Genomic DNA, 27,586 nt, shown 5'->3' with positions numbered 1-27,586 from the left:
CCTTGGCATTTATTAAATAACAACTACACTCTCTGATTTGCCATGTTACTACATAATCCAGCCGCACGCTACTGCAGCTCACAGCATGAGCAAACCCATGCAAGAGGGAAGCAAGCCCTGGAGCCCCCCATTTCTAAGCAGAGAGATGCAGCCCACGCCATTTATTTAAAGGCAATGCTTTGGAGCTCCTGAAGCTTGTGACCGTGGAACCCAAACACTTGCTGAGCTCCCTCCACATCCTTCCCCACCACCAAAACCCTCACGGCCACAACCAGATTGCACTTTAATGGATCCATTTGGCCCCCAAACTTGAAGGCACGTTTGGGGAACACAAAACTGCCACCAAAAGGGCTGCAGAACCTGTGGCTATCTCTGTCCCCATGCCCCCAGCTGGCGGCACACTGACTCACACCCCACCGACAGCAATGCAGCCGGTGTTAATACGGCTCCATGTGAAAGCAGTAATTGGCCCTGAATCCACAGGTCTCCTGACAACAGGAAGAGATGCGAGGTGAGTCCTTTCATTCTTATTGTTTCGGTTTTAATCTCGTCCTTTTTCTTTCTGGATTAAAAGGAAAAGGGAAAGAAAGAAAGAAATCCATCGCCTGAGCTCCTGCTTCAGCCTTGATAACCCACGGCAGCTTCTGCCTCTAATGTGCACAGAGCCACCTCTAATGAGAGCCCATCCCTACCCCCCGCAATAAGCTGCAAATGGGATGCGCAGATCCTGAGGTCAGGGAGGACATTTCATTTTGAAAACACAGCCATTTTCCCTGCCATCCCCTTAACAAGGAGCCCAATTAGTGCTTGTGACTTTGTCATCCACCCAGCAGGGACTTGTGGACCACTGCTCTCATTTCCACAAAGATCACGGATCGGGAAGACAAATCATCTCTAATGGGACCTGGGGGAAAAGCTCCCTGTTCATTTCGAGCTGAAGGAGACCACTGCTCTGCAGAGCCACCGAATGCCACCTCAGCTGGTGACAGCTGAGCTCCCAGCAGCCAACATCCAACATCCAACATCCCTCCCTCCCCTCCGAGCAATGCTGTGTATGCACAAGCACATCTATCAGGTTGCTGCCCACAGCTTTGACTTTAATTTTGTTTTTTAAAGCATATCCGCATGCAAATTGACTTGGCCTGGGTTGGATACACGAGTACAAGAGCCCTTTCTTTCCTCTGGAGTGGCATTAGGAGGAACATGGTGAAACGGAGCAAGGTTTCCTCACCTGCAGGTTGCAACTCTGCAGCTAAGGGGAAGCCAGCTCAGCTCATTGTTCCCTCTGCACACAGATGCTGGCTGTGCTGTTTGCAGCAGCCTTGCTCAAGCGAGCCATTTTGGGATATAAAAGCATACCACATAGTGGGGTATAAAAGCATACCACGTATCCCAGGGGAATAACATAAAGCACAGGCAAAGGTCTTGTCAGCTGTTTGATGTGTTATAAGAGCAGGAGATAAATCAATCTGAGTGTGTAACTGTGCCTGGTATGGTCCTGCCCCACCTCCTCCAAAAAAAAAAAGGAGGCCAGGTCTGGAAAGGAGTTATGAGAAGGGAAAAGCATGATTCCTTCTGCCTCGTTCTTCCCAAAGCAAGGAAAGCAGATGGGAATCCATTCCTCAACGCTCAGCCTCACGTTTGTGGAGCAATGCTGCAAAGTGAGAACAAGAACTCCCGTAAGAGATGAAGCTGCAGAGGCAGGATGGATGGAGGCTGAGCCGGCCATGGCAAGGCAGGTATCAGCAGGGTGTTGGGGTGTCAGCCTGCCATCTGATGGACACCAACACCACGAGCTGTGAGCGATGCTGCACAGGGCGGCTGAGCAGCTCCGTGTCCCGCTGTGCGTGGGAAGGACGGACTCTCTCTCGGCTCCCTGAACTCTGCTCTACTTTCCCATCCCGAAGCTGTGGCACAGCAGCTCGGCGTTCTGCTGATGCACGGAGTTCTTTCTGTGCTAGAAGGATCACAGCCCTCTCCAGCTCCGCTCTCCCTCCTCACACCTCCCCATCCCATCCCGGCTCCTCCCCGCCCCGCTCCTCCCGCAGCCGCTGACCGTAGCGCTCCGTCCGCCCTCCTCCTCCTCGCCGGGCCCTGCGGCGCATGCCTCCCGCTCCCCGGGGCACTGGAGGAAGACGCCGGCCGCTCCTCCAGCACGAAACGGAGCGTCCAGCCCGAGCTCTGGGGTTCGCCACCGCCCCCTTTTCTCGGCCTCCCCCCGCTGTGGAGGTAGGCGGCGGCCGCAGGTGAGCGCTGAGGGCTGAGGGAAGGCGTCAGGCCGAGCCGGGCCCGGCCGAGAGCGGCGGAAGGCGGGAAGGGAACCATGGCGGCGCGGCGTGGCCCGGCCTGGGCGGGCGGAGGAAGGAGGGCGGGCGGCACCGCGGCCTCAGCGCGTCCCGTCGCGCCTCGCTCGGCCCTTCAGGGCGCGGACACCCGGGGAAGCGTCCCCTCAGCGAGCCCATAAGGTGCCACTTTGAGCCCCCTGCTGCGTGCTGAGCATGGGGAAGGGACGGCTTCCCTCTGGGGGGTCGGGGGATGTGGAGGAGCTGTGAGGCGGTGAGGGCCCGGCGTGGTGTCCGAGAAGCTGCGGGTGCCTTATTAGTGCAGGTGCTGCAGGTGGGAAGGAGCCTGGACACTCAGTGATGGTTCTTTGAGTTGCCTCATTGCAGGTTATCCCCTCATTGCAGGTTATCCCCTCATTGCAGGTTATCCCCTCATTGCAGGTTATCCCCCTCATTGCAGGTTATCCCCCTCATTGCAGGTTATCCCCCTCATTGCAGGTTATCCCCCTCATTGCAGGTTATCCCCCTCATTGCAGGTTATCCCCCTCATTGCAGGTTATCCCCTCATTGCAGGTTATCCCCCTCATTGCAGGTTATCCCCCTCATTGCAGGTTATCCCCCTCATTGCAGGTTATCCCCCTCATTGCAGGTTATCCCCCTCATTGCAGGTTACCCCCTCATTGCAGGTTATCCCCTCATTGCAGGTTACCCCCTCATTGCAGGTTACCCCCTCATTGCAGGTTATCCCCCTCATTGCAGGTTATCCCCTCATTGCAGGTTATCCCCTCATTGCAGGTTATCCCCCTCATTGCAGGTTATCCCCTCATTGCAGGTTACCCCCTCATTGCAGGTTACCCCCTCATTGCAGGTTATCCCCCTCATTGCAGGTTATCCCCTCATTGCAGGTTATCCCCTCATTGCAGGTTATCCCCTCATTGCAGGTTATCCCCTCATTGCAGGTTATCCCCCTCATTGCAGGTTATCCCCCTCATTGCAGGTTATCCCCTCATTGCAGGTTATCCCCCTCATTGCAGGTTATCCCCCTCATTGCAGGTTATCCCCTCATTGCAGGTTATCCCCTCATTGCAGGTTATCCCGTCTGGGCTGCCGTGGGTTCGTGTGACAGGATGAAGGGAAACAACCTCAAGTTGGGTTGGACATCAGGGAAAACTTCTTTACAGAAAGGGTTGTTAAGGAATAGGATCCCCAGGGAGGTGGTTGTGTCACCATCTATATGTGTTTAAAACCCATTAGGATGTGGTGCTCAGGGACACGATTTAATGTAGAGTTAGGGTGGTATGGCTTGGTTGTGGTTGGACTCAATGATCTTGAAGGTTTTTTCCAACTGGAGCAATTCTTTGATTCTATCCTTGTCTTTGCAGTGTGTTTCTAGAGCTCTTAATTGCTGTGCTCTTTCTCTAAAGGAAGCTGGTCCTGTTTCAACATCAGAGGTGGTAAATAAATACAGGTGCTATTAGTGCATCCCTGTGGTGTGTCAGTGCCACTGGGTTGCTGGCTCTGGCCCTATGGAGTGATGTGAAAGTGAACCCCAGTCCTGCATCACAGCCATAGTGCAGCAGCCATCCAGTTCAATGCAGAATATCAGGATGTTAGCTTAAAAGGGGGGTCTGAAGCACCTGTGCACTGAAATATTAGCAGGATTTATTCCGTGGGTCTTGGCAATGCAGGGTTATTTGGGAACATTATCCAAAGAGTGTGTGGCCTTCAATGAAAAACATAGGAAGAATTTCAGAAGCAAAGATGCTCACCTGAAGTGGATTGTGGTTGTTGCAGCAGCACTGGAAACCACAAATGATGAGTGTTTTGTCTTATCCTTAGTGACAGTAATGACAGAATTTACCATTTTAGGAGATGTTGAGCAGAAGCTCTTATGATTATCTGGCATGGTTATTCTGAGTGTTAATAATTTACAATTCGTGTTACCAAGTATTATTACATGGAAATTTTAGAAGCGTGACATGTAATAAAAAGCATTTTCTTCCCTTTTTTATCATAGGATGGAAGAGAGACCAGTCTGAAAACCTTCCCCGTCGCGGGCTTTGCAGTTGTCTGCTAGAATGTTCCTTATGAATGCTTCTCCTCTGGTAGCTCTTCAGACGCAATGGGAATCCTTTGGACCAGTGAGGAATTGTAGATACCCTGTTTGCTTCTCTGAGTCTGAAGGGAGCGTCGCCAGAACCTCCGTACATGCAAAAGTTCAGATGATCATAAACAGCCTGCAAAGTCAAGAGCCTCCCCTGGGTATGAACAATGAGTGTGAATGTATTATGCAGAAGAAACAGAAAGGAGAAAAAGGCACAAGCAATAGGGTTGCATCTGGCACCACGCTGCTCCAGAAGCATCCTAAATACACCAAGAGGGGTTGTCCTGCTGATTCAGATGACACTGAAGAGAACGTGGAATTTGGGCCTCTCTTGCTTGATTCTGATAGTGACGATTCTGTTGACCGAGGTATTGAGGAAGCTATTCAAGAGTACTTGAAAGCAAAGGGTAAAAGTGACCAGTTGTTACAGAAGAATGCAGAGTGTTCTGAAAACATAACCAGAGACAAAAAGCTTAAAAGAGAGTTCTCTCGGAACAAAATGTCTAGTAACCTTCTCCCTGTGAAATTTAAAGCAGATATACTCTCTGAAGAGTACTTTTCTGACCAGCTTGGAATTGGTAAAAGACTACAGCCTGCTTCCCCTCAGAGCATTAGTAGTGATGACTCCTTTGAACAGAGCATACAAGCTGAAATTGTGCAGTTCTTGAATGAGAAGAAGCAACAAGGAATTAGCAAGTGTGTAATGGGGCAGGATGAAAAAGATTCCCATGTGAGATCTGTCCTTAAAAGCAACAAACAAACTACTAACAAAACTAACTGTGGCGCTGTGAAGCGAGGTTGTAATGCACTCCTCTTGAGACACCATCCCAAGCTACGGAAAACCAGCACGCAGCCCAAGTGTTTGAAGTCTAAAATCCAGGAAATGCCTGGTGATTTCAACCAAGTGGACCGAGCTTATCTAGAAGCAGCCAGCCAGCCCTGGTTACTGCAGCAAAATAGAGAAGGTGGAACTAACTACTGGGAACCTAGGGGAGCACTTGTGGATGAGAGCATGAACGCATCCGACTCGAGTAGCGATGATGGTATTGAAGAAGCTATTCAGCTTTATCAGCTGGAGAAGATCAGGAAAGAGGCAGGTCACACAACGGACTGTGTCCCTTTGCAAAGGGAACAACTTGATACAAAGGGTATAGCGGACATTTCAGCAAGCCTGACAATTAGCTCAACAAAAACTGCCTCACCAGAAACCTGTAAAAGCCCTACAAGCAACAAGAGGAAAGAAATTAATTCAAAGTCAATGGAATTAGAAAGCTCCAGCAATGACATTAACAGGCTCTTTAAACCACTGAAAAAAGCCAGGCATTTTGTACCTCCGGAAAACAAGATTGCTGCTTGTGAGCTCACACTGCAGGCTTCTTGCAGAGAAGACACATCTGCAGAACTCATGTGTGCAGAAGCTATTCTTGATATTTCCAAAACAATCATGCCATCCCAAATGGGAAGTGACAGCAAATCCCTCGCTGCAGACTCCTTCTTTTCTCCCCAGCTTCTCTCATCCTCTCATTGTGAAAGTGACAGCAGCCTTGTGGACAGTGATGATAGCATAGAGCAAGAAATCCAGGCTTTTTTGGCTCTGAAAGCACAGTCAGAAAGCCTTGTACCAAAGCCTCCTGGCCTGTCACACTCAATCCAGATGCCTTTGCCACCTGATCAAAACAGCCTCGCTGGTACCCTTGAGCCTTCTTTTCCCAAAACACTGAAACAATCACTGAATCGTAAAAAGAAACTTAAAAGGGAAGGCAGAATAGCAAAGCAGGGTGCATCAAAAGCATCCAAACAGCTGGGGATGGGATTTTTCCAGCCAGAAAACTACTCAAAAGTTCCTGTGCTCCAGGAGGGAACCATGACCAGCCCTGAAGGACTCTGTGCTGCTCAGACGCCCAGTAGCAATGAGACTGAGCAGCAGCAGTCGACATCAACTGAACTGTCTGAATCTGCTGGCAAATGTGTGGCCTTGGATTCTGGAAATCCTTTTTTGCAGGTTCAGAGTGGCGCAAGAAAGCTTGTGAAAAAGACTATCCAAACTCAGGAGAGGGAGGGTTCAGATGATGAGAGCAGTTCTCTGGATAGTGATGAGGACCTTGATAGTGCTATTAAGGACCTTTTACGATCTAAGAGAAAATTAAAGAAGAAGTCTAAGGACCAGAAATCTCAGTGCAAGAAGAGAGTCACTTGTACTGAGACGGACAGTCAGCTGCTGGATGAGGTTAGTGACCTTCAGCAAAGTGAGTGGAAATGTAAAAATCCCGTGCTACTGAAAAGCTGCCCCTCAAAATCTAGAAAAACTGTGAAAGAGAATGCAGTCAGCAGTCATCCAGGTAACATGAATGTCAGCCTTTCGAGTGAAAGACCAGAAGCCGTGAAGAACGTAGAGTTTGATTTACAGCTTAAAAAAGGGTGTAAACCTGAACCCGTTTCAAACCAGAATAACCTGCAGATAGCTAAAAATAGAAGAGGTTCTTTCACAGCTGCGTTAGGCACTGATGATAGCAGTTCAGTGGACAGTGATGACAGCATTGAACAAGAAATTAGGAAATTTTTGGCAGAAAAGGCTAAAGACTCTGCAAGCAATTCTGAGGTGCAAAAAAATGAGGCAACTCTAGACCTGTTGACCAAACAAACTGCAAATAAAGGAAAAGTGAAGCAACAGTCAGTTGAAAATGAGACAGACTTCTTGCTGGGTCAGACTAAAAAGACTAAGGGCTCTCAGCAGACTGATGAGTTGAAGAGCTCTCAGAGAACCGAAGGGAAAAGTGCAATGTTACTTGACAGTGGGAAAACTGCTTCCTCTGCAGAGAATGTTTCTTTTAATACTACTGGTCAGTCAAAAGCTAAGCAAGGAATGGTGGGGGTTAAAGGTGTTGCTGCTGGTGAGTTACCTGGGAAAGCAACAGGTAAAAAGGATGTCCCTAATACAGAGCCTGTGCGGAAAACACTTCCACCTAAAAACAGGAAAAATGAAGGTTGTAAAAGACGAAAAGTAAGCAATGCAAAGTCTAGGTCTAAAAGAAAGAACACCTTTCAGTTAAAGATTTCGAGTAAATTTATTGAAGGTCTGAAACATGCTCGGGAGAGGAAGAAATCCATGCTTTTGAACAAAAAGCAGAAATCAGAGCATTTGCTCAGCCAGTGCAGCTCATCAGGAACAGAGGTAGCTTCCCAGGATACAGATGTACTTAAGCAGGAAAAAGGAGCCCCACTGCCAAAAGGTGAATGTAGTGGGGAGAATAAGACAGCAATAAAAGAATCCAGCTCTTCTCAGAAGCTCACTGTGGAAGTGTCAGGTCCCCATGTAGCAGAAACCTGTGAAAGACCAGATGCTGCTCCTTTGTATTTCAAAGAAGCAGAGGGCTGCAAAAAGGCTGCTGCCGACTGTATGGATTCACATCTGAATCTCCCCTCACAGGAGCAGAGTGTGGCAGCAGGACAAGTAGATAAGGTTTGCAGAGAAACAAACAAAGCTGAGAACGTACAGATGGGGACTGAGGAAGGAGATAGCCCCAAAGACAGCTGGGCAGATTCAAATGTCAGTCCCCCACTCCTACAGCACAATATGGCAGTGGTAGAAGCAGATAAAGTTAGCAAAGAAACATGCCAGCAGAGTATACACATATGTGGTCATGGAGAGAATAACCAGCAGGACAACAGGCCAGATCCACCTGTGGGTTGTGCACCGCAGGACCTGAATGTGACAGCAGAAAGAGCAGATGAAGCTAGTGGAGAAGCATGTGCAAGTAACAGTGTGCACATGTGCGTGGAGAAGGAAGGCATTACCTGCCAGGACAGTGACAGACAGTCAGAAATTCAGGTATCCAGCTCCGGTTTGGAAGGCAAAGTGCCTGTCCTGCAGAATAGGGAACCTGATTGTGAACCAGACCAAGGCCAGGAAGTTTTAGAGAAGGATTGTACAAAATGTACTGACACACCAGCAGGGGACAACCCAGATTCCCTCATGAAATTAAAGGTATCAAAGAAGTAAGTACACTTTTTATTTGTCCTCCCACAGTAAGTCTTTAGAAAATAACTATCACTGTAATTCCCTTAATAGAACTTGTGACATGGGAGATGGTGGGAGAAGGCGATAAACGCGTATCATATACACACTAAGGTGAAAAATGCTTCTATATAACAGGGATATTGTGGATAAACGTGCTTAGGTTTTGTAGAATTTTGTAAATTATTTAAAGCCTTCTAAGGAAGTATTTTTTATAATGATTTTTAGTGCTTATGTTACTACAGAATGCTGTAGCTTTTGTAGATTAGGAGATGCCGCCTAATCATACTTTAAATTATGAGGCTTCTAATCATGGTTAAAAGGAAACCTGTCAGTTATTTGTCGGTCTGTGAGGAGATCCCAGGCAAACACAGCAATTACTGACAGCGCAGTGCTTTGGAAGCTCACTGCCTGCCATGTGTTTACACTCGAGCTGCCTTAGGACAATCCTGTGTCCCCAGGGACTGCAGAGTGAACTCACCAAGCAGAACTCCAGCAGAGTGGATCTGTGGATGTCACTAGGCTTGGGTGTAGCTGGGCCTGCAAGGCTGAAACAATTTTCTCCTTACCCTTGAGTCTAATTCTGATGCCCTGCAGTTACCCAGCACCACGTTTGGATTTTTCCAAATGAACTTTCTTCAACTGAGTGCCCTTACTTTTTCAGACGTGGTTTTTAAGATGTTACATTGCTGTGAACTTTCATTTACAAGTTTTGTGCAATAGAGCAAAGCTATATTTGCTGTAGGAAGTCCCCAGCAGAAACGCCAAGGATATTTTCAGCACTGTTCTTTCATACTTTAGAGAGTTTTCTCTCTTTTTTTCCAGCACCCAGAATAAAGCAATTTTTCACTACTGTCTTTTCTATTTGAACTGACTTTAAATGGCATTCGAGCGATGCTTTTATATCGTGATGGAAGTGTTCCACACCAGCTCCACTCAAAGATCCAAAAGGTGTGAATTGAAGCTGTTGACTGGTTCTTTCATTTTCACTTGTGTCTAATGAAGTCCTCTGAGTAGTTTGTTCCTGCACCTGGTCCTGTGAATCGATTTGATGCTCTCTTTATTCAGTCTTCTACTGAGCTTGTAAGCCAGACTACCATTTTGGCTTACCTCGTTTCTTAATCACTTCAGCAGTCTTCCTAAAGGCTGGCCTTAATGTTCAGAAATGGAGCGAAAACAGTCAAGAATGGATCCAGTATCACTTAATATCTCCAGATGTGATTGCATTTGCAGAATATTGGCAAACTGCAGCGTAGCATAGAGTAGAAAAAGGAACTGTGGCGTGTAGAGAAATAGAAGACATCCTTTGTGTGTTTATACTGTCGTGCAGTTGCATTTTAAACATACTTATAGCGGTCACTTGGCATTTCTTATTGTCAGGCCACCTTGGGCTGGCTGGTGGAGGAGTTCACTGCTGGCTCACTTCATTTTTGTGGTAGGATACGTTGGAAAAGTGGTTTTTAACTTAGCTCATGCCTGCAGGACCTTTGCACAGGCATGTCTCTGTGTCTGCTTTGATTCAGTTGCAGGATTTGGGCATTATTGTTTGAGATAGGTGAATAGGCTGTATTTTAAAATAGAATTTCTCCGAGTACCTTGCTTTCAAAGGATTAAACCATACTTAGTAGCGATGGTGGAAGCACTATGTACCATTTGTATGAAATAAGCTGGATGTCTTTCAGTGTTTTTCACTAACCCAACCTCAAGATTTACGGAGGTGTCTTGTGCTCCTGTTGGTGTGTCTGTGTCTCTCAGTACTACTTGTGAACTGATTCACTTCCAGTGAAGATGCAATTCTGATGACCTTGTGCTTTAAATACAAGCTAATTTCAAGCAGCACTTTTTTTAAAATTAATTGATAAAACTTGATTTGTATATAGGAAATGGTGTACATTGATACGTTTATAATGTTTAATAAATGGGGTTCTGACTGTGGACCATGAAGCCAGAGTGCTTGTGTGCTTTGTGTCTCCAACATGGGTGAGCAGTGTGTTGTGTTACAGCTTTTCCCTCCTGTCTGTAGTCCAGAGATGCAGTTTATCCATGTCAGCATCACCTGTTTGTGAAGGATGTCCCCCCCCTTCGGAGTCAATCCAGTTTGTTTTAGCTGAACCTCAGAGCAGGGCCACGGCTCCTCTGCTGCTTCTCACCTTTCATCCTGTTCTCTCAGCCACCAGCAACCTGAGGCCATCATCGCCTGGGACAGCAGAGTGTGATGTCCTTGTGAATGAGATCTTAAGTGATGTGGCCATTTACAGGAATGTTCTTAATAACAAGAAGAAAAGAAGAATCTCTTATCAGCCAGCCAGCTGACCCCATTTTGGCTTCTCCATTGATGGCCATAAAGGCACTGGTTGAGCACCATCCTTATTTCAGCCCTCACAGGGAATTAATTTGTGCAGTTTTGGCAGTATATACAAGGACAGAGCCATGGGGTTCAACCTCAGGACCAGAAGGATTGCCTTCATTCTTCATAAGCAGCTCTTGGCTGCCACTTTAGGAACCTGTTTCAACTCATGACTGCTTTATATAAAAGGAAGAAGCACTCCATCTCTGCCACCGTCTCCTTTATTAACATATATGCTCAGGGATGGCTGCAGCCAGAGCTCACACACTGCTCCCTTCTCAGCCAACCTCAGTGGAGCACATGGGGTAACATTACCCCAACACATTAAAGGATTCAGGGCGATGTTTTAGATTGAGTATGGAAAGAGATGGAAAATAGGTGTCAAAACCCACTAAGTTTATATTTCTGAGAGCTCCATCCTTAAATTATTCCACCTGCAGGAAAAAAAACCTGTGGATGGAAGTATTTGTAAAACTGACACAAGTGTTTGCATTAATTCTGCCCTTAATGTTACTTCTCATTGCAGGAGAAGAAAGAGAAGAAAAACTCAACGCATTACCAAGAGTCTAACGGAGGAATAGCAGCGATTGAGAGAAGGTTGCTTATCTATTTCAATGCGTTGAATATTTAAGAAGTTAACTTTTCAGGCCCATTTCTGTGCCCAGTATTTACTTGTTCATATACATTGTTATGTTTTTAGAACTTAGCTGGCTGGTTTTGCCTTTGAGATAACTAAATGAATTGCAACGTGGGGCTTGAAGTGTTTGTTAAGCTTGTTTGAACCCACCACAAAACACAGGCTTAATGGCAGGCTGTTCAGTTTTGGACGTGTTCAATGACTTTAGCTAAACAGAGTTATCTGTTCTTCCTCCAAAGCTAAACGAGGCCTTAACAAGCTGGGAGTCCTGTTAGAAAAGCAATACAGAGTTTGAAGTCTGGGGAGGGGACGGGGGGGTTCTACTGTTATCTTTAACCTGCTAATGCAGCTGTTTTGTCACACTGTTACCAAGCTGAAAGATTCTTTACTGTGTTCAGGAGGAAAAGTTCTTATTAAATTCCAGTTTAACCGTTTTAACTGCATGAATCTGTGTGTTATCCTGCTCGCTGTGCCCTGTCAGCTCTTTTTGACAGTCTGGGCCGTTTCATTCCCCTTAGAAATAACTGTCAGAATCACTTATGTGTTGTGGGCTCCTGCATATGTTTCTTTATTAAGACAACAGCTTTGAAACAGCTCTGCAAATTTAGGACACCCACAAGGCCACAGCTGGCCTACAGGCTGAATCTCCTGCTCACATCCCGCGACAACCCACTGCATTCAGGAGAGATAACCTGCAGCCTGTGGGCAGCAGCCATGGCTGTAACCGAACCAGAGGAACGTGGTGCTTCGCAACGAGGTTTAGCAGCGGGTTTGGGGTAAGGTCGGTGCTGTCGTTTCCCTGACTTTTTAGATGGGGAGGGAGTGATTTTTTTAACTAAGCAGCCGGCAATAAACTGAAATGGTTTCATTCTGCTTCAGCAATGCGAGGGCCCGTTGACTTTGTAGCTGGGGTGGAAGTCAAGGGTGTCGTAGGGGGTGATGAAGTTGGCAGGGCCGGTGACACGGCTCTTCTCCAGGGCGGTGTTGAGCCCGTCGTTCCGGTACATACCACGCGGTCCCAGATTGTCTGAGAAGGCGTGCGAGGTGACGTGGTAGGAGCTCTGAGCAGGAAAAGGAGAAAGAAACGAGAAGAGACGTGATCAGCACCAACACCAATAGAGCCTGCAGGAGCTTGGACAGCATTCTAAGGGCACTTCATCACAACGCCCCTCCAGGAGCTCATTGTGATGGATTGAAACCAAGGTGGTGGCTCAGAGCCGCAGGGTCCGAGGTGGGGTTGCCAAAATGAGGGTTAGGGTGTTGGGCAGGAGGAAGGTTCGCAGTGCCCTGGGAGGAAGGTCAGTCTGGTGGGACCCCAAACCCATCACTGTGCAGATGATGCTCAAGCTCCAGGCTCGCACCTACCGGCACTTCGTACGCAGTGGGCGCTCTGCGGCCGTACTCCTGGTTTGTCGTCCGGTACAGAGGGTGCGGCTCCGGCTGCCTGCGGGGATACACGGCATCAAGGCGGGCACAGGGCAGAGGGGCTGGGGGTGTGGGGTTGTAGGGGGCACATATATGGGCTCACCCGTATCCGCGGAAGCCGGAGAGCTGCAGGAAGCGTTGGGGCAGCGTGCTGCTCACCCAAGGGCCGCTGCGGGGCGCGGGGCCCTCGGCGGGCTGCGGCTGTGCCATGGAGGGACGCGAGACCGCGTTGCCAGGCAGCAGCAACTCAGGGGAAGCGGAAGGTTCGGCTCCTCTTCCTCTTCCTCGGGCACAGCGATGGCGGTGATGCGGATATTACGGGCTGCTGAACGGCTCTACAGCGGCCTCCCCGCCCCGGCGGCACTGACGGCGGCAGCTCGGCCCCGCGGTGAGTGCGGCACAGCCCCGGCCCTTCCCCTCTATCCCGGCCCTGCTGCACGTTGGGTTGCAGTGATTTCTCTTTCCTCCCCCCCAGATCTGGAGGACAAGCTGCTGACCGAGCCGCTCCGCCACCCCGATTTCTTTAACGTGAAGGAGCTCTTCTCGCTGAAGGATCTTTTCGATGCCCGAGTGCACCTGGGGCACAAGAAGGGATGTCGGCATCAGTGAGTGATGCTTTGTGATCCGAGTCTTGTGTTTCTGTAGGGGCACACGAGCCTTTGGAGGCAGCACCAAAACTGGGACTGCCTTAGGAGGGTCTGTTGTGATAGGACGAGGGGAGATGGTTTCAAACTAAAAGAGGGGAGGCTTAGACTGGGTGTAAGGATGCAGGGTTGGGGTTTTTTGTTACTATAACAGCAGTGAAGGAGACACCCAAGGTCAAGCTGCAGGGGCTGTGAGCACCTGATGGAGCTGTGGGTGTCCCCATTCAGTGCAGGGAATGGGACCAGACAGCCCTTCCAACTCAAACACCCCTCTGATATCAGCAGGCAGTTGGGCCGTGGGAAGGTTTCTTTAGGACTGGAAATCTCTCCTTGATGCCAGTAGCCCTGCGTGTCACCCCCCCTCCATCCCCACAGGTTCATGGAGCCCTACATCTTTGGCTGCCGGCTGGACCAGGACATCATCGACTTGGATCAGACAATGCAGCATCTCCAGCTGGCCCTCAATTTCACCGCCCACATCGCCTACCGCAAAGGCATCATCCTCTTCGTCAGCCGCAACAGGCAGTTCTGCCACCTGATTGAGAGCACAGCACGGGAGTGTGGGGAGTACGCTCACACACGTTACTGGCAGGGCGGCCTGCTCACCAATGCCCACATCCAATTTGGTCCAGGCATCCGCCTGCCCGACCTCCTTATCTTCCTCAGCAGCCTCAACAATGTCTTTGAGCCCCACGTGGCCATCCGGGATGCTGCCAAAATGAACATCCCCACGGTGGGGGTGGTGGACACGAACTGCAACCCGTGCCTCATCACTTACCCCATCCCTGGTAATGACGACAGCCCCACCGCCATGGAGCTCTACTGCAAGCTCTTCAAGATGACCATCATCCGTGCTAAGAACAAGAGGAAGCAACTTGAAGTCTTCCAGGAGCTGCAGAGCCAAGAGAAGAGTGATACAAACCGCCCTGTGCTGTCTGGTGGCCAGGCCTGACCATGGGGTCTCATCTCCACGCTGGAGGTGGGCACTCTGCTCCACTTTACAGTGCTGTACCCATGGCATCACAGGCTGTTTGTCACACAGGGACATTTCCAGCTCAAAAAGAATTAGCCCAGAGCAATCAATCTAAGAGATGGAGTGGGGCCAGTGGGCAGCTCTGTGCTGGTTTGTTGTTGCCAGGAGCACTACTTCTGTCCCGTGACCTTCCCGTTGTGAAATGCTGCAAAGCCATTTGTATCACACGCCACAAATAAAGGAGCCTTTGATCCTATTCTTTCTTTCCCTGTTATGTGGGGAGGTGGGGATGTTTCTGTCAGAAACACTATGAGGGGATAAAGGTGTGATTGTTCCCACTTGGGGGATCTCAGGCCATCCATGGGAGCTCAGAAACTGCAGGGGACTGCCAGGAAAAGGGCAGTGCTGCTCTTAATTATCCATGTGCCCCTTTAGGAGTGCTTAGGGTGGCGTCCTGCCATTATCCTGCCCCCTCGCCTCTATATCCGTGCTGGGGTAACTCCGCCATGCCGACCTCCCACCAACAGGGGGCGCTCGAGGGAGCAAAAGCGCAGTGGGGATTGTCCTCGCTGCGCTTCCGCCGCCCTCCCTATATAAGCGGGAGGCGGGAGGCGGTGCGGCCTTTTCGGCGCGGCGCTCGGCGGGTGTGGAGGTCTCCCTTAGGGCTGAGCTCGTTGCGAAGAGCCGACTTTAAGGCCTCGCTGCCCGCCTGGCTGCTCCTCTGGGCCCTCCAGGCTGAGGACACGATGCCTTTTACAGGGGAAATGCAGCCTTATATTGCTGGTTACTGCTGGCTCTGCCCGGCGCGGGCGCCATGCTGCACTAGGCCTCGGCTCCAGACCTTCCCGATATCTCTTCAGGCACATCCTTAGGTATGTCACGACTTGTATATTTTTACAATGCGTACAACAAAACACTAAAACATACATTGTTACTAGTTTATACAGGCATATAGTTAATTATTTTAACTTCTCCTCTTTGGATCGTTTATTACTCAGGACTTATTTGTCCAGCACCAAAAATCAGTAGTTCTATTTCAGACAGCTGGACAGACAGGAGCTGCAGTCTTTGTACCTATGACTTATACCTAATAACTACAAATTGCTTCACTTATATAATAAGACCTTGAAGTAAAATATTCTTATCTTATTCTAAATGCAGAAACAACATTTGATTCCCACACTTCCAGGGAAGGAGGGGGAAAGCAGGGCTGCAGCCTGGTCTGCTTTAAAGACTGGAATAATTGTAAGGAATCCGTTTAAAAAGCGATTACTTTCCCTAGCTTTTAACCTTTGGGTTTTCTGAACTGATAGGAAGTGTTACAGTTTAGAAAGGGATTACTTAGTGGGCTCAGCATCCATTGTTAATCACATTATTTCTCTTTTATGCCCTTATTAGCATAGGATGAAGGGCACAGTGAAAAAGATGTTCCTTCCTGGAAAGCCGAAGGTAAGCAGTGCTGAGCACAGAGCTAAATGGGTTTGTTTCTGTTCTGTATTGATTCATTTGCTTCCTGCCACAGGCGTTGCAAAGGTGGCTGCTGTGACATCTTTGTGTCATTAGGTGGCAGAGATGGACAGGCTATGTTCTACGCTCGTTTGCTCTGCAACTGGTGAGCACTCAGAGTGATTGATAGCCTGACATTGCTTAGACATGGCTTGTTGTGTTGGGTTTCTTTATTTACCCTTAAGTATGAAATCAGGGTGTAGTACAATAGAAAGCTGTTGTGGATGTCCGGGTGCTGGGAGATGTGTGCTGGCAGCCCCAGTCCTATTTCCTGTCTGGAAGTAAAACACATGCATGTAATACACATCTTTCTAGATTCACCCTTCTTTAGGACCTTTCAATTACTTGGCATCATTAAAAAAGAAAATGGATAACCAGCTTTGGAGCATATCTGAATAGATTTCATCAATGCTACGTGTGTTATCTGCTCTTTTTCAGAGAGGCAGGTGGTGTGGCAGAAAGGTCTGAAGAGGTCTCAGAAACCTGAGGTGAGCAGTAGTGAATAGCAGCTCATGCATTACACAGATCCATGCCCCAGTCGTGTTGCAGATATGGCTGCAGTGCCATGTTTGTGTCATTAGGTGGCAGAAAGGAAAAGGCTGTGTCTGCTAATGCTCTGAAACCCGTGAGCACTCAGGAATGACTAGCGACCTGACAAATATTTCTACCTTTCTCTGTTTTTCTGTAGCATTAACCTTAAATTGTGCAGTGTGGGCAATTCTAGCTTGGTCTGGAAGCAGTTGGGTGTGATGTAGCATATGGGGAGAAAACTGCTTTCCTCTGCTAATATTTGTTAAATGCTGTCAGCAACTTCTTGCCTTCCAAGGGTGCTGAGTATGTGAAGAAGGTGCAGTCAGCATCTTCTGAGATGTCTTAAAAACTCTGCTTGCTTTTACAAGGAGAAAAATGAAGATACTTTTGTGCAGTTACATGTGAGGACAAGTCTGAGTTGTCGGTCAGTTTCCTTCAGATTTAAAAGGTAGGTAGTATGCCATTGCTTGGAAACGTGACTCAGACCTCAGTCTGTTACCAAAATGATCTTAATACAGAATGCTGCTGGAAACGTGTCATGAGTTTGTGGTGTGGAGAGATACTGAAGAAATAAGATTGTGAGTGCTCTGTCCTGTTCCTCAAGACAAGATGCAGCTTCCTTGTTTGTGATGCTGAGCTCTACCACAGCAGACAAAATGTGAAAATTCAATTGCACGTAATTGAACACCATTGGGCTATTTTGCTTGGTTTTGCTGTGTTTGTGCTAGCATGGTGACAAGGAAATGTGACCTTTAGGGCAGCTCAGGTACCCAAGTGCTGCAATGGTTTGGTGTGTCACTGTCATTCCTTGCTTGATGTGGTCCGTGGGAGCATCTGCTGTGCTGGTGATGTTTCCTAAAGCAAGTCAGAAGCACTCACTACACACAGCATTGTGAAACTGCGAGCCTTTGCAGTGACTAATAGCTTTATGAAATCTGGCAGTGCTAAATGTTGGAAAATGTCAGCATTAAATGGGCATTACAAGGGCCAGAGGTGTCGTTAGCTGAGCGGGTGGCTGCTGGCTGCAAAATGAGCCATTTAATTGGGAAAAGGCACTGCCTTCCAGTAGTGGTGGTGGAAAAGAATGCTAATAAGGTGGTTGGGAATATGGTTATGTGTAGAGGCATGCACTGTGATGCAACCCCTCCATTTAAGTTTCGTGGCTTCTTTTAACCCTGAAATGCGAGTTGTGTTTTTCCATCAGCACTCACATCAAAGGGCTGTACAGGGGATGAGTGCCTGGTGAGGCTCTTTAAGACCTTTACATGTAAAGCATAGCATGTCTTAAAATTTCCCTGTTGCCATTTGCTACTAACTGTATTCCCATGACTGAGCAGCAATCCCAGGCTGTGAATATTATGTAAAGGCATAGAACCCTCCTAAAGTAATCTGAATTTGAGTGCTTTCTGTCACTGTTTTGGATCTGGTCTGCCCAGGTTCTCAGGCACTCAGATTTCCATTGTCTTGCAGTGATTTCAGTGAGTGTAGTTTGGTTGTTCTGGGTTGAAGTATGATTTCTTAGCTTTAATACTGTAGGATGATGAAATAGCAGGAGTTTCAATGGTATGGGTTAATTCTCTTCTTAGTGTTGACACTACTGCTAACTTTTATGGGCTCTATTTATTTGACATTGTTGTCTAACATCCTGGGTGCTTTTGATTTTTAGATCCTGCTCAACTTCTAGAACTTCTAGCAAGCCTGGCTACAGGAAAAGAAATGGTTTGGCATTTCAAAATGCAGAAAACTTCCATCTTATTCATACATGGGTTCAAGCAAGCTGCAGCCAATGCGAGTGCATGTAATATTTCCTTCCTACAAGTAATCTCAACTTGTGCTGTTTTCACACCCATGTTCTGAAGCACTTGTTTTGACCATGTTTACCACATGGCTAAGAACGGTTTATAAAGAACAGTGCTAAGTTCTGACCTGACAGTCAGAATTGCTTTTTAAACACCTTAGGCTCTAGGGTGTGTTTTTCTGTGGATATGAGAATTGTGATTCTTGTTTTTTTTAACCTTAAACAATGAAGTTTGTAAGCTTGCTTCCTACCTCACTCCCCATTTAGCACTTAAACCTTTTGCACTGCTAAAGCAGCAGCATCTGTTCATGTTGGGTTATCAGCCTTTCAGTGTTCTGGCTCTTGCTCCTTTTCCAGTTAATGTGGAAAGTTGGGAGGAGGCGTTACAATGTAAAATAGCTTTGCCTTGAGTCATTTCTCTTCCATGTTGTACTGCAGCTCGTAAACCATAATCACTTGTTTGAAAACACTTGTGCATTGTGTTAGTGATGATGAAACTTGGTGCTCTTGGGATGTGTGAGTCATAGGTAAGTCTGAATCCCAGGTGCCTGTCCAGTGCTGGTAATGGGGAGTGCAGAATAACAACACATTAACGTCCTGGGTTTTGTCAAAAGTCTTTTATTTGAATAAAGTGTCTGAGCTATTTCCCTTCAGTACATGGGCTGTCTTCTCCTGAACAATTTCTCATTGTAAATGCCTGAAGATGGTATTTATGGTGATGTAGGTAAGCAAGAAAAGAATACATGTTTTTGTCCATCTCTAGCTGCTTACCTGCTGCTTTATGTAATAGCTTTTGGGGACGGGAGCAGTGGGGATGAAATGCAGTAGGAGTGCCATTTGTCAGAGCAGAGTTTAAGGTTTGGAATAGATAGAAGGGTGAAAAATGGCTTTCTTGAAAATGAAATTTGGTATGGTTGTTAGGTTTCTTTTCCTCATAGCAGAAGGAAATGATCTTGTCAGTGGAACTAGTTGCCATGGGACAACAGGCATGGAGCTGGGCGTAGCTATGTGAAGCCTCACTGAAAGAACTCCAATCCTTGCCCTCCCTCCCCACCAAACAGCCTTTCCATGCTGGCACAGGGATCTGTCCCTGCACTTAGCAGCACAGTGCCTGGAGGTGGAGTATCACCACTGCATTATGGGTGGCTGGCTCCAACAGACTGAATGACTTGCAACCTTTCAAACACACAGGAATCGTACAAATGATCAGCCTTCCCACAGATGAATGATGCTGTGGAGCTGACTCCTTTGCAGGAGTCCCTGCTAGATTTAGAGCGCTGTTGACACTGAAACATATCCTTCATAAATAATAGTGAGAGGTAATGATGATCCTATAGAACTAATAGAAGGAAATGCTGATATTTATCCTCCAAAGGGCCCATAAATTTGCAGCTGTGACACTGCAGATTACCTCCACAGACCATATATATACTGTTTAAATGTATTCTTTTTTTTCCCCCTCAGTGACTGTACTTCAGATATATGCTCCACTTTGCTAAGCAATTGTTGGCAGGAGCAGCAGCATACACTGCCAGCAGGAACAGTGCTGGGAACAGTGCTGGGAACCGAGCACGCTTGAGGTCATCTGCATACACTCTTCCTCTCCTACCTGAAGGTTTTGAAAGGTTGCTGCAAGAGAGCATTGAAAGGAAACAGAGTGCAGGTAAAGAGCTGCAGTATTTACACAGCCAAGCAAATGTTACCTGCTGAGAGGTTCTCTGGAAATTCATTTGGATAATGGGAGAAGAAGTGGATTATTCTGGCATTAATCTTTAACCTCTGCAGTGGTGACCCAGCTTAGAGCATTAAACTGAAAGGTTGGCTTATCCTTGTGTGTGATTGAACGTTGTGGGAAGTAACACGTGGAGAATATATGGTAGCTGGTCAGAACCAATCTGGTTGTAGCCCTTGGGTTTCCTTTAAGCTCTTCTTGCCTTATGTGCTTCCAAACTTGGCACGTGAAGGGGAAATGGCCCGTGTACCTGCTGGCAGACAGTTTGACACTACAGACAGAAGCAGCTGGGTGGAGATCCTCACCAAAGCCATCGTATCACTGTCATGGGTCAGGCACTTAAACAAAAAGCAGTGAAACAATTGCCAGGATCCTCTGCTGTGGAAAAGGCAGCTTATCCACTTCCTAAGCTGTGGCTGGATCTCATGGTAGATGATTCAGATGCTTAAGGAGGGACTTCCTGAATTGAAAATCTACCTTTTTTTCATCCTTCTTTTTAGATCACAAAAATGCTGGTACTTAAAAGGCTGTTGTTTTGCTATTGATGTAGTGGTGTGATTCACGTAAAAGCTCTTTATTTACTTCAGAGATGTTCATCAAAATAAGATGTGACAAGTACAGCATGAATGATTCATTCTCATCTTTTCTGCACTGCTTTCCTGTTAATCAAGAAGCAGATGCATCCAGCTGGGCTCTGCTTCCTTCTCTTTTCTCCTCCTTCCCCCAGACTTGTTCAGCCTGGCTTCACAGCTGTCAGTGCAGACAACCAATGATCCTGCTGGGTGGTGGAAGTCGAGATGTTTGGCTTTTCATGGAAGCAAAGGCGCTGCAGCTATGCTGAACTCCCTGGGTAGGGTGTATTTTTTCCTGCAGGGGAGAGGATGAGGAAGCAGGCCTTTGAGCCTTGGCTGAACTTTGGGATTTCAGATTCTAAACTCTGGACCCCATTAGGAATATTTGGTGTTGGAAATCTTCTTCCAGAGCAAGGTCTTGAGGTTGTTCAGCACGAGGGAATGGTGCACTTCCATCTGGCTGGCCAAGCCACTCAGGGTCATGCAAGTTCGGAGCTGCTTCTGCAGCTCCTCTTTCAAGTCAGGCGGTGCCCCATACAGCAAGTAGTCCTGCAGCAGCCCGCAGACCTTGGCCAGGTTGGGCTGCACCATGTCACTTTTGCACTGCTTCATGAGCTTGTCACAAGTGGCCATGCAGTCCTTCCCATAGGTGCAGTCTACGTTCTGCTCACAGTGACGCCCTTTGAGGAACCCTCTGATTGTCATCTCCGTTGCCACCTTCCTCAGGTTGACCATCTTGAAGTCGTATTTATCATTATAACCCACGTTCCTAGAGCTGGTCTCGCAGATGTAGAAGTTCCCATAGGTCCCGTGGAATATCTCCTCCACAAACTCCAGCAGCCCAATGGTGATCTTGGCCCGTCGGGGCCAGGCTGGTGCAAACCACTGGTGGATGAGCTGGTGGGCAGCAGCAGGCAGCAGTGACTGCAGGAAGGCAGGGATGTCTGCTCCATAGAGGGAGTTATGAGGGATCTTCTCTGTGATGTAGAGATCCCCGCAGTACCCGAGCAGCTTGGAAGTGTGTTCCTTCTCGTGCAAGGAGAGCATGAGAAGAAACTCATTGAGCTGAAGTAGCGCCCAGATGGATTTGGCCTCTGCTAAAGACACCTTCCCATCCCGGTTCACGTCTGCCATGGTGATGATTTGGCTCACCAAGGCTGGAAGAGAGGTCTGATCTCCAAGGTTGGACTGCAAAAGAGCAAGAAAAATGATGTCAGGCTCCTTCAGCTCCCTATGGTTGGGCTCAGTGTTGGGAAACATGGAGAAGCGATGAGCTGTGAATGCACGGCCTGGGAGGGCAGCAGGTGCCGGGGGGACCCCCTGCAACTCACCTTGAGGAAGTTCAGCAGCATTTCTTTAAACTCATCCATCGATGTCCCTCGAGTCGGTTTGTCAAAGAGAACCACATCCCTCCTGGGCACAGAGTCCGGGTTCCCATCTGCCTTCAGGGCCTCTCCAATGCCGCATTTGATGATCACTTCCTTCTCCTTCCAGAGCCCAACGTAAACCTGCAGCAAAGGAGAAGGGAGCAAGGCCAGGACTGGTGTCAATCGAGGAGCAGCAGCGTGGCTGGGGGCACAAGGACAGTTGCCAGGTCCTGTTTTTCAGCTCTTTCACCCATCCCCAGTGAGCAGAGACCTACCTGCTGGGTGGGAGAGGAGGACAGGCAGTGCTGGAAGCGGAGGCTGTGCTCCTCACACAGATCTTTGCACGTGGAGCCAGAAATGATTCCTTTCTTGTACTGGTCGCACTGGGGAGGAAAAGCAGAGAGTGGTTTCTCATGAATGCCATTGCATCCATGGTGAGCCCGTTTCCTCTGATTTCATGCAAGCCTCATACAAGAGAAAACCCCTCTTTAAAAGGGGCGCATCTGATTGCAAAGCCACTGCCAAGCAACAGGCATCTCCAGCAGGAGCCGGGTGATGGTGAGGATGCACGGAGGCTCTCAGCAGAGCAGCAGCCCATGTTGTGAGATGGGTTGGCCCCTGTTCATGCCATGGCTCTGGTCCACAGGCAGGGCAGCTCGCTCGGTGAGCTGGAAGCATCCAGGAGTGGGAGAGGCTGCAGCTCTGCAGTCAGCAGCGCGGGCTCAGCAGCCTCAGGCTGGAAACAGGCGCTACAGAAATTCACAGCATCTACTGCCTTTCATTATGGTTTGTTTTTTATTCAGTGTGGATAGGAATTAACCCTCAGACCTGCCTACACGGGCCACAGCTGGACACGGTGCCTTAAACACCAAGCTCAGAGCAGGAATTAGCACCCGAGACCCCACGGTCGGAGTCATGCAGAAAATCAAATTAAACGATTGCTGCTGTTGTTATGGCAATTCCTGCCTCCCTGCTCTGCAGAAGGGTTGATGAACGAGGTGTTTCCAGGCAGAGCCTTGCTGTTCTGCTCCCTCCCTGCCAGGCTGGCCAGACCTGCAGCAGTGCTAAGGAGCTTTGCTTGGCCACCATCCCCAGCTGGGCTCCTGTGCAGGGTCTCCCTGGCCTGCTTCCCTCTGACATCTATTAGGTGAGTTTGCCATCGCCCTGCCAGAATTAAGGTCACCTCCCCAGCCTGCGAGCTCAGCGTGATGCTGGGGATGGAGCCAGCACAACGCAGCCCCAGCACTGCAACCACAGCTGCTCCCGGTGGCACAGCTCACCCTTTCCCCACGCCATCACTCACGATTATCATCCGGCAGACGTGGCCACGGCAGAGCTCAGAGTAGGATGAGTAATGCATGTAGGCCACCCAGCTGCCCACGAAGATGCCCAGCCACACCACCAGCAGGTACTTCACCTTGATGCCTGGAAGGCGACTCTGCAAGGGAAGGAAAACACAGTGGGTGAACACAGTGGTGCTCAGCTCATCGGTGCTGTCAAGGATTGGACTTTTCCAAACAAATCCATTGATGGAACCTTCAGCCTTTTTTCTGTCTATTATGCAACTCCTGCTGCAAGTAGGTCACTTAAAATTCCCTAAAAGCAGAGATTACAGCCACTCCCCTGCAAAGCACTCTGCAAAACTTCAGTGCCCACCTGACCCTCCTTGCACCTCTCATGTGGGTGATGGACCATAACTGGGAATACTGAAGCATGAATGGACCCACAGTGCCCCCTGTGCCCATCAATCCCACTGCTAATTCACGCCTATTCCAAGAGAATCCTCCATGAGGGCTGGGTAAAAATAAAGCCTAAAATATGTCTGGATTTTCCCATAGGACTGCGTTGCATCTACAAAGCCAAAGGCAGCCTGAAGCACTGGAGGCTGATACATTGTGAGACCCTCACAGCACAGCAGCCCCCACAGCCGTCAGCAGTGTGCACTGTACTGATGGAGAGGCACCTCTGGTCTGAACCAGCAGGTCAGGTTCTGCTGCTGCTCCTGAATCTCTTCCCCAGCATGGAGTGACGAAGCCTTGGGCAGCTAAAACGCCCCTTTGGGCTCATTCAGATCAAGGATCCATCACGTTCCTGAGCAGACATGAGGTCAAGGCCAAAACCTGAGCACAGCATACGGGGTATTTCATTATCCATCAAAATGGTGGAAAGGAACGTGAAGGTTTGGGATGCACCGCAGTGAGGCTCCATTGGGTTGTGGGCACATTGTGGATCCTTGTCTGATGCTGCATTCCTCTCCCTTCCCCCCTCCCAGGACACAGGGGTGCCCTTCCCAGAGCCAGAGGGCATCTGTTACCCTGTCTTTAGTTTTAGGATGACTCCAGGGGACGTGGCAGTGATTTGGGTCCACATCTACCACCAAAGGCAATATGGACAGTGTCACCACCCCCGCGTGCCCTTGCCCCAGTGCCACCAGCTTGTCCCTCCCCGCAAGACCCCAACCCCATGTAGCCACTCCTCAGGCCCTTGGACTTGGAGGGTGACAGAGCAGAGCCACAGATCTCAGCTCCCAACCAGTCCCAGCCCCTCAGTGCCCCCACCCCCCCCCCGGCCTCATGGGCTGAGGATGGAAAAGCAAATAAAAGAACAGGAAAAAAAAAGCAAAGGGTGGAAGTCAGCCATGCTGCTGCACCACTGTACATGTACGGGGAGTGGATGGGTGGGCGGATGGATGGACAGACGGATGCACACATCGACATGTTGGCGGTGCTGCGAGCTGCGCGTTATGCAACCAGCGTGGATGCTCGGTCCCCCGTCACTCCGGTCCCCATCCCCATCCCATCGCTATCCTCAGCACCCGCACAGCGCTACGAAGCATCCCTTTGTGCGGGGATGGGCAGCACGGAGCCTCTCCCGATCCGAATCCCCCCCATCTCCAGCCCAGATCCCGCCCCCCCCCCCCCAAACCTCCCGGCCCGGATCAGCCCCCGGGCGATACCTGCAGGCCCTTGGAAATGGGGCAGAACAGCACCAGGTGCACCAAGCGCCGGACCCTCCTCATGCTGCGGGCACCCCGCGGGCCTCAATCACCGGGGGGCATGGCTGCGGCCCCCGCCTCGCTCCGGGGGTCGGGGTAGGGGCGGGGGGCCGAGCCGCTCCGCCCGTCCACAGCCGCAGCGCTCTCGGCCCGGTTCGGCTCCGATCGGCTCGGCCCGGCTCGGCTCCGCCCGGCGCGGGGCGGTGCACGCAGCTCCGCCGCAGCTCGGGGGGGAGGAGAATTGGGGGCGAGGGGGGGGGAAAAAGCTGAGGATGCCCGGAGCCGTTGTTCGGCTGTGCCCCCTCATCCGCCGCCCCTCAGCCCCGCACTGACCCCGCTGCGTTCCGGGGGTGCCGCTCCCGATCCCGAAGAGCTGCGGAGCTCTGCGCGTAACGCTGCTGCGCCTTCTGAACGCCAAAGCCGAGCAGCAGCAGCAGCAGCAGCAGCAGCAGCAGCAGCAGCAGCAGCAGCAGCGCTCCGAGTGTTGCGTTTGGGAAACCTCCAGCCAAACAGGGGCTGCTTTGTGCGGGAGAACGCGGCCGGATCAGCCTGTTCTGTGCGGGGCAGGAGCCGGGTGGACAGAGAGAGAAACACGACGGGGAGCGCTCCGGGACGGCTCCGCACAAAGCTGCTTCTAAAGCTCCTCACTCGCTATTCGTATCTCCTCGCATTATCCACTTGTCCCTTTCTCTTTAGATCACCCCATTTGACTTCGGCTCCGGATGAGCCCCGAAAACACTTGGGGTGCTCGGCATCGCTGTGCGGGGATGGACGGCACCGAGTGGAGGCAATTAACGGCACATGGGGGGGCTGCCCAGGGTGGGCGCAGGGTGAGGGATGGGGCTGAACGGCTCTGAGTGTCGCTGCGATGGCCGGGGGTGGATCGTCCAAAGAATCTAATTAGGAACGAGCAGACCTTCGCCAGCTGTGATATGCCAAGTAATTAAGTGATTAGTATTGATTGCTGGGATGCTTAATGAGCAGTTAGAACCAAATGATTAATTAATTCAATCAAACGAGTGATAGCAATGCTGCAGGTGTTGGCTGTATCTTATGGGGGGGGGGCAGTGGGACATCCCCATGGTGCCCACCCCTGTCCATGTCCCAGGCTCATGGCTGAGGGTTCCAGGCTCTAATGCTCCTTCCTGTGCCCCCCACAAAGCTTTGGGGCCTCTCACCCACACCGTACAGCTGATTGGGCTCATTGGGGCTAATTGATGTTGGTTTTATGCATCAAGGGATTAATAAGACCCTATGCAGCCCTGGGAGCTCTTCCAGTGCAGACAGCTGGCTGGAGAAGCCCTGGTGTCCTTTACGTATCAGATCAATTGGGATAGTTATAATCTAGTCCTTGATAAAGCTGAGAGCAGGTTTGCTGCCCTGCCAGCTCAAGAGGGGAAATAGCAAGCAGTGGGGAGAGGTGATGATGAACCCAGTGGTGCTGCTCCCAGCGATGGCTCCTGCAGGGAGCTGCACAGGGGCTGTTTGCCTCTGCATCTCACTGATGCTGTTCCATTGATCATCTGTGACAGGTGGTGACTGTGAGAGATTTTATATCCAGAGCCATTAAGAGGCGTTAATTAATGAGAGGGGAAATACAGAGAGTCAAAGTGTTACGTACCCCGTGTGGATTTGTTGTGGGTTTTGTTGGACTGGTTTTACTCAGGGCTGCCAGGATGGGAGCTCAGCTCCGGTACTTGGAGGCAATGGGAGCTGCTGCAGCTCTGCTGGGCTGTGGGAGGAGCTGGGGGAACCCGACCCCATATACCCCATCATCCTGGGGCTGTGCTGGAGCTGTGGGTGCTGTGTGTGCTCAGAGCTGGGTCAGAGCATCCATGGGCTCAGCCCAAAGGCTCTCAGTTACAGAGAAGCTCTTCTGGTGGAGGAGGTGGGGATCCCAACAGAGAGCAGCTTCCCTCTCCTCCTGCATCTCATCTCACTCCCCCAGCCCCAGCAGCAGGCTGTTCCAGCGGCTGTTCCAGCTCTCCTGGGCCAATGCACAGCAGTAATTACCACGGCTCTCAGGGGGAATAGGATCTTCCCCTGAGCTGTAATTACAGCTGTACATCCACAGCAAAGAGCTCAAAGGGAGAGGGAGCAGAGGGAGCACAGAGCTGCCCTCTGGGTGCATGCACAGCAAGGGGTGCTGGCTGTGAGCAGCTCTGCTCTCACATAGGGATGACCCACTCACATTTTGCTCAGCGCTTTGCCTGCTGCACACGTGGTGCAGCACTTTGCAGAACATCAGGTGCAGGGAGAGACTTCCAGCCTCTGAAATGCAGCAGGCAGATCTGACAGCGCCGTGTTTTTGCTGCCTCCTGCTCCCTGCATGGGCTGCCAGCAGCAGAACAGCAGCGCTGGGGGGGACAGGTGGGCTGCAAACCTTGACATGGTGGTGCACAGCTGCTCCCCTCGGCCTGGCCTTGGCCCTGCTGTGCTCTCAGGCCCACGGAGCTGTTTGCTGCAGCTATGAAACATCCAATTGTCCCTTAACCGAAGGGCCCTTAAAACCACATCTGGCTTCAGTTAGCATCAAGCAGATAGAGAAGTTACTTTCCCAATCATTATCTGTCGCTGGGTAAAGGTTACACAAGCAGAGCTTTCCTTCCCTCCTTATCTGATGTCCTTTTGCAATGTTCTTTTCTTTACCATCTCTCA

The 27,586-nt window shown here is 49.8% G+C and overlaps 4 protein-coding genes, 2 long non-coding RNA genes and 2 other non-coding genes across 14 annotated transcripts; 5 read left to right on the top strand and 3 right to left on the bottom strand.

The window, feature by feature from the left end:
- Positions 1–1,080: 1,080 nt before the first annotated feature.
- Positions 1,081–2,357, bottom strand: LOC116654176 (uncharacterized). Its single transcript, XR_004309099.2, has 2 exons — positions 2,057–2,357; positions 1,081–1,654 (listed from the first exon to the last, which is right to left on the bottom strand). It is a non-coding gene; the product is annotated as an uncharacterized LOC116654176 (long non-coding RNA).
- Positions 2,097–11,823, top strand: PPP1R26 (protein phosphatase 1 regulatory subunit 26). Of its 5 annotated transcripts, none has more exons than XM_085520903.1 (3): positions 2,097–2,229; positions 4,300–6,613; positions 11,275–11,823. In XM_085520903.1, the coding sequence occupies exons 2-3, from the start codon at positions 4,361–4,363 to the stop codon at positions 11,377–11,379; spliced, it is 2,358 nt and encodes a 785-aa protein (XP_085377029.1). In that variant the 5' UTR covers positions 2,097–2,229; positions 4,300–4,360; the 3' UTR covers positions 11,380–11,823. The 5 variants fall into 5 exon arrangements, with proteins under 5 accessions (XP_085377029.1, XP_032303908.2, XP_015734755.2 ...); XM_032448017.2 differs by having other exon boundaries at positions 4,300–8,382; XM_015879269.3 differs by having other exon boundaries at positions 2,097–2,246.
- Positions 11,824–11,927: 104 nt separating this feature from the next.
- Positions 11,928–13,059, bottom strand: PIERCE1 (piercer of microtubule wall 1). Its single transcript, XM_015879271.3, has 3 exons — positions 12,914–13,059; positions 12,751–12,829; positions 11,928–12,446 (listed from the first exon to the last, which is right to left on the bottom strand). Exons 1-3 carry the CDS (start codon positions 13,018–13,020, stop codon positions 12,261–12,263), a joined length of 372 nt encoding a protein of 123 aa, XP_015734757.1. The 5' UTR covers positions 13,021–13,059; the 3' UTR covers positions 11,928–12,260.
- A 29-nt stretch (positions 13,060–13,088) lies between these two features.
- On the top strand, positions 13,089–14,683 carry MRPS2 (mitochondrial ribosomal protein S2). 2 transcript variants are annotated; one of them, XM_015879270.3, is made up of 3 exons: positions 13,089–13,198; positions 13,286–13,415; positions 13,830–14,683. In XM_015879270.3, the coding sequence occupies exons 1-3, from the start codon at positions 13,108–13,110 to the stop codon at positions 14,404–14,406; spliced, it is 798 nt and encodes a 265-aa protein (XP_015734756.2). In that variant the 5' UTR covers positions 13,089–13,107; the 3' UTR covers positions 14,407–14,683. The 2 variants fall into 2 exon arrangements, with proteins under 2 accessions (XP_015734756.2, XP_085377030.1); XM_085520904.1 differs by having other exon boundaries at positions 13,089–13,415.
- Positions 14,684–15,048: 365 nt separating this feature from the next.
- On the top strand, positions 15,049–18,918 carry LOC107321855 (uncharacterized). Of its 2 annotated transcripts, XR_014936161.1 has the most exons (5): positions 15,049–15,299; positions 15,826–15,876; positions 16,372–16,421; positions 16,833–16,912; positions 18,131–18,918. It is a non-coding gene; the product is annotated as an uncharacterized LOC107321855 (long non-coding RNA). The 2 variants fall into 2 exon arrangements; XR_014936162.1 differs by lacking the exon at positions 16,833–16,912.
- Positions 15,940–16,072, top strand: LOC116654191 (small nucleolar RNA SNORA17). Its single transcript, XR_004309175.2, has one exon. It is a non-coding gene; the product is annotated as a small nucleolar RNA SNORA17 (small nucleolar RNA).
- Positions 16,462–16,592, top strand: LOC116654192 (small nucleolar RNA SNORA17). Its single transcript, XR_004309176.1, has one exon. It is a non-coding gene; the product is annotated as a small nucleolar RNA SNORA17 (small nucleolar RNA).
- Positions 18,865–25,110, bottom strand: DIPK1B (divergent protein kinase domain 1B). The gene is made up of 5 exons (XM_015879265.3): positions 24,890–25,110; positions 23,237–23,371; positions 22,209–22,316; positions 21,898–22,074; positions 18,865–21,754 (listed from the first exon to the last, which is right to left on the bottom strand). The coding sequence occupies exons 1-5, from the start codon at positions 24,950–24,952 to the stop codon at positions 20,942–20,944; spliced, it is 1,296 nt and encodes a 431-aa protein (XP_015734751.2). The 5' UTR covers positions 24,953–25,110; the 3' UTR covers positions 18,865–20,941.
- Positions 25,111–27,586: the final 2,476 nt, after the last annotated feature.

This window comes from Coturnix japonica, chromosome 21 (genome assembly GCF_054131305.1).
Source record: "Coturnix japonica strain WE chromosome 21, WE-NBRP24, whole genome shotgun sequence".
NCBI lineage: Eukaryota > Metazoa > Chordata > Aves > Galliformes > Phasianidae > Coturnix > Coturnix japonica.
Note: the sequence above shows the minus strand (reverse complement) of the source record. Positions and strands in the feature narration are given on the sequence as shown.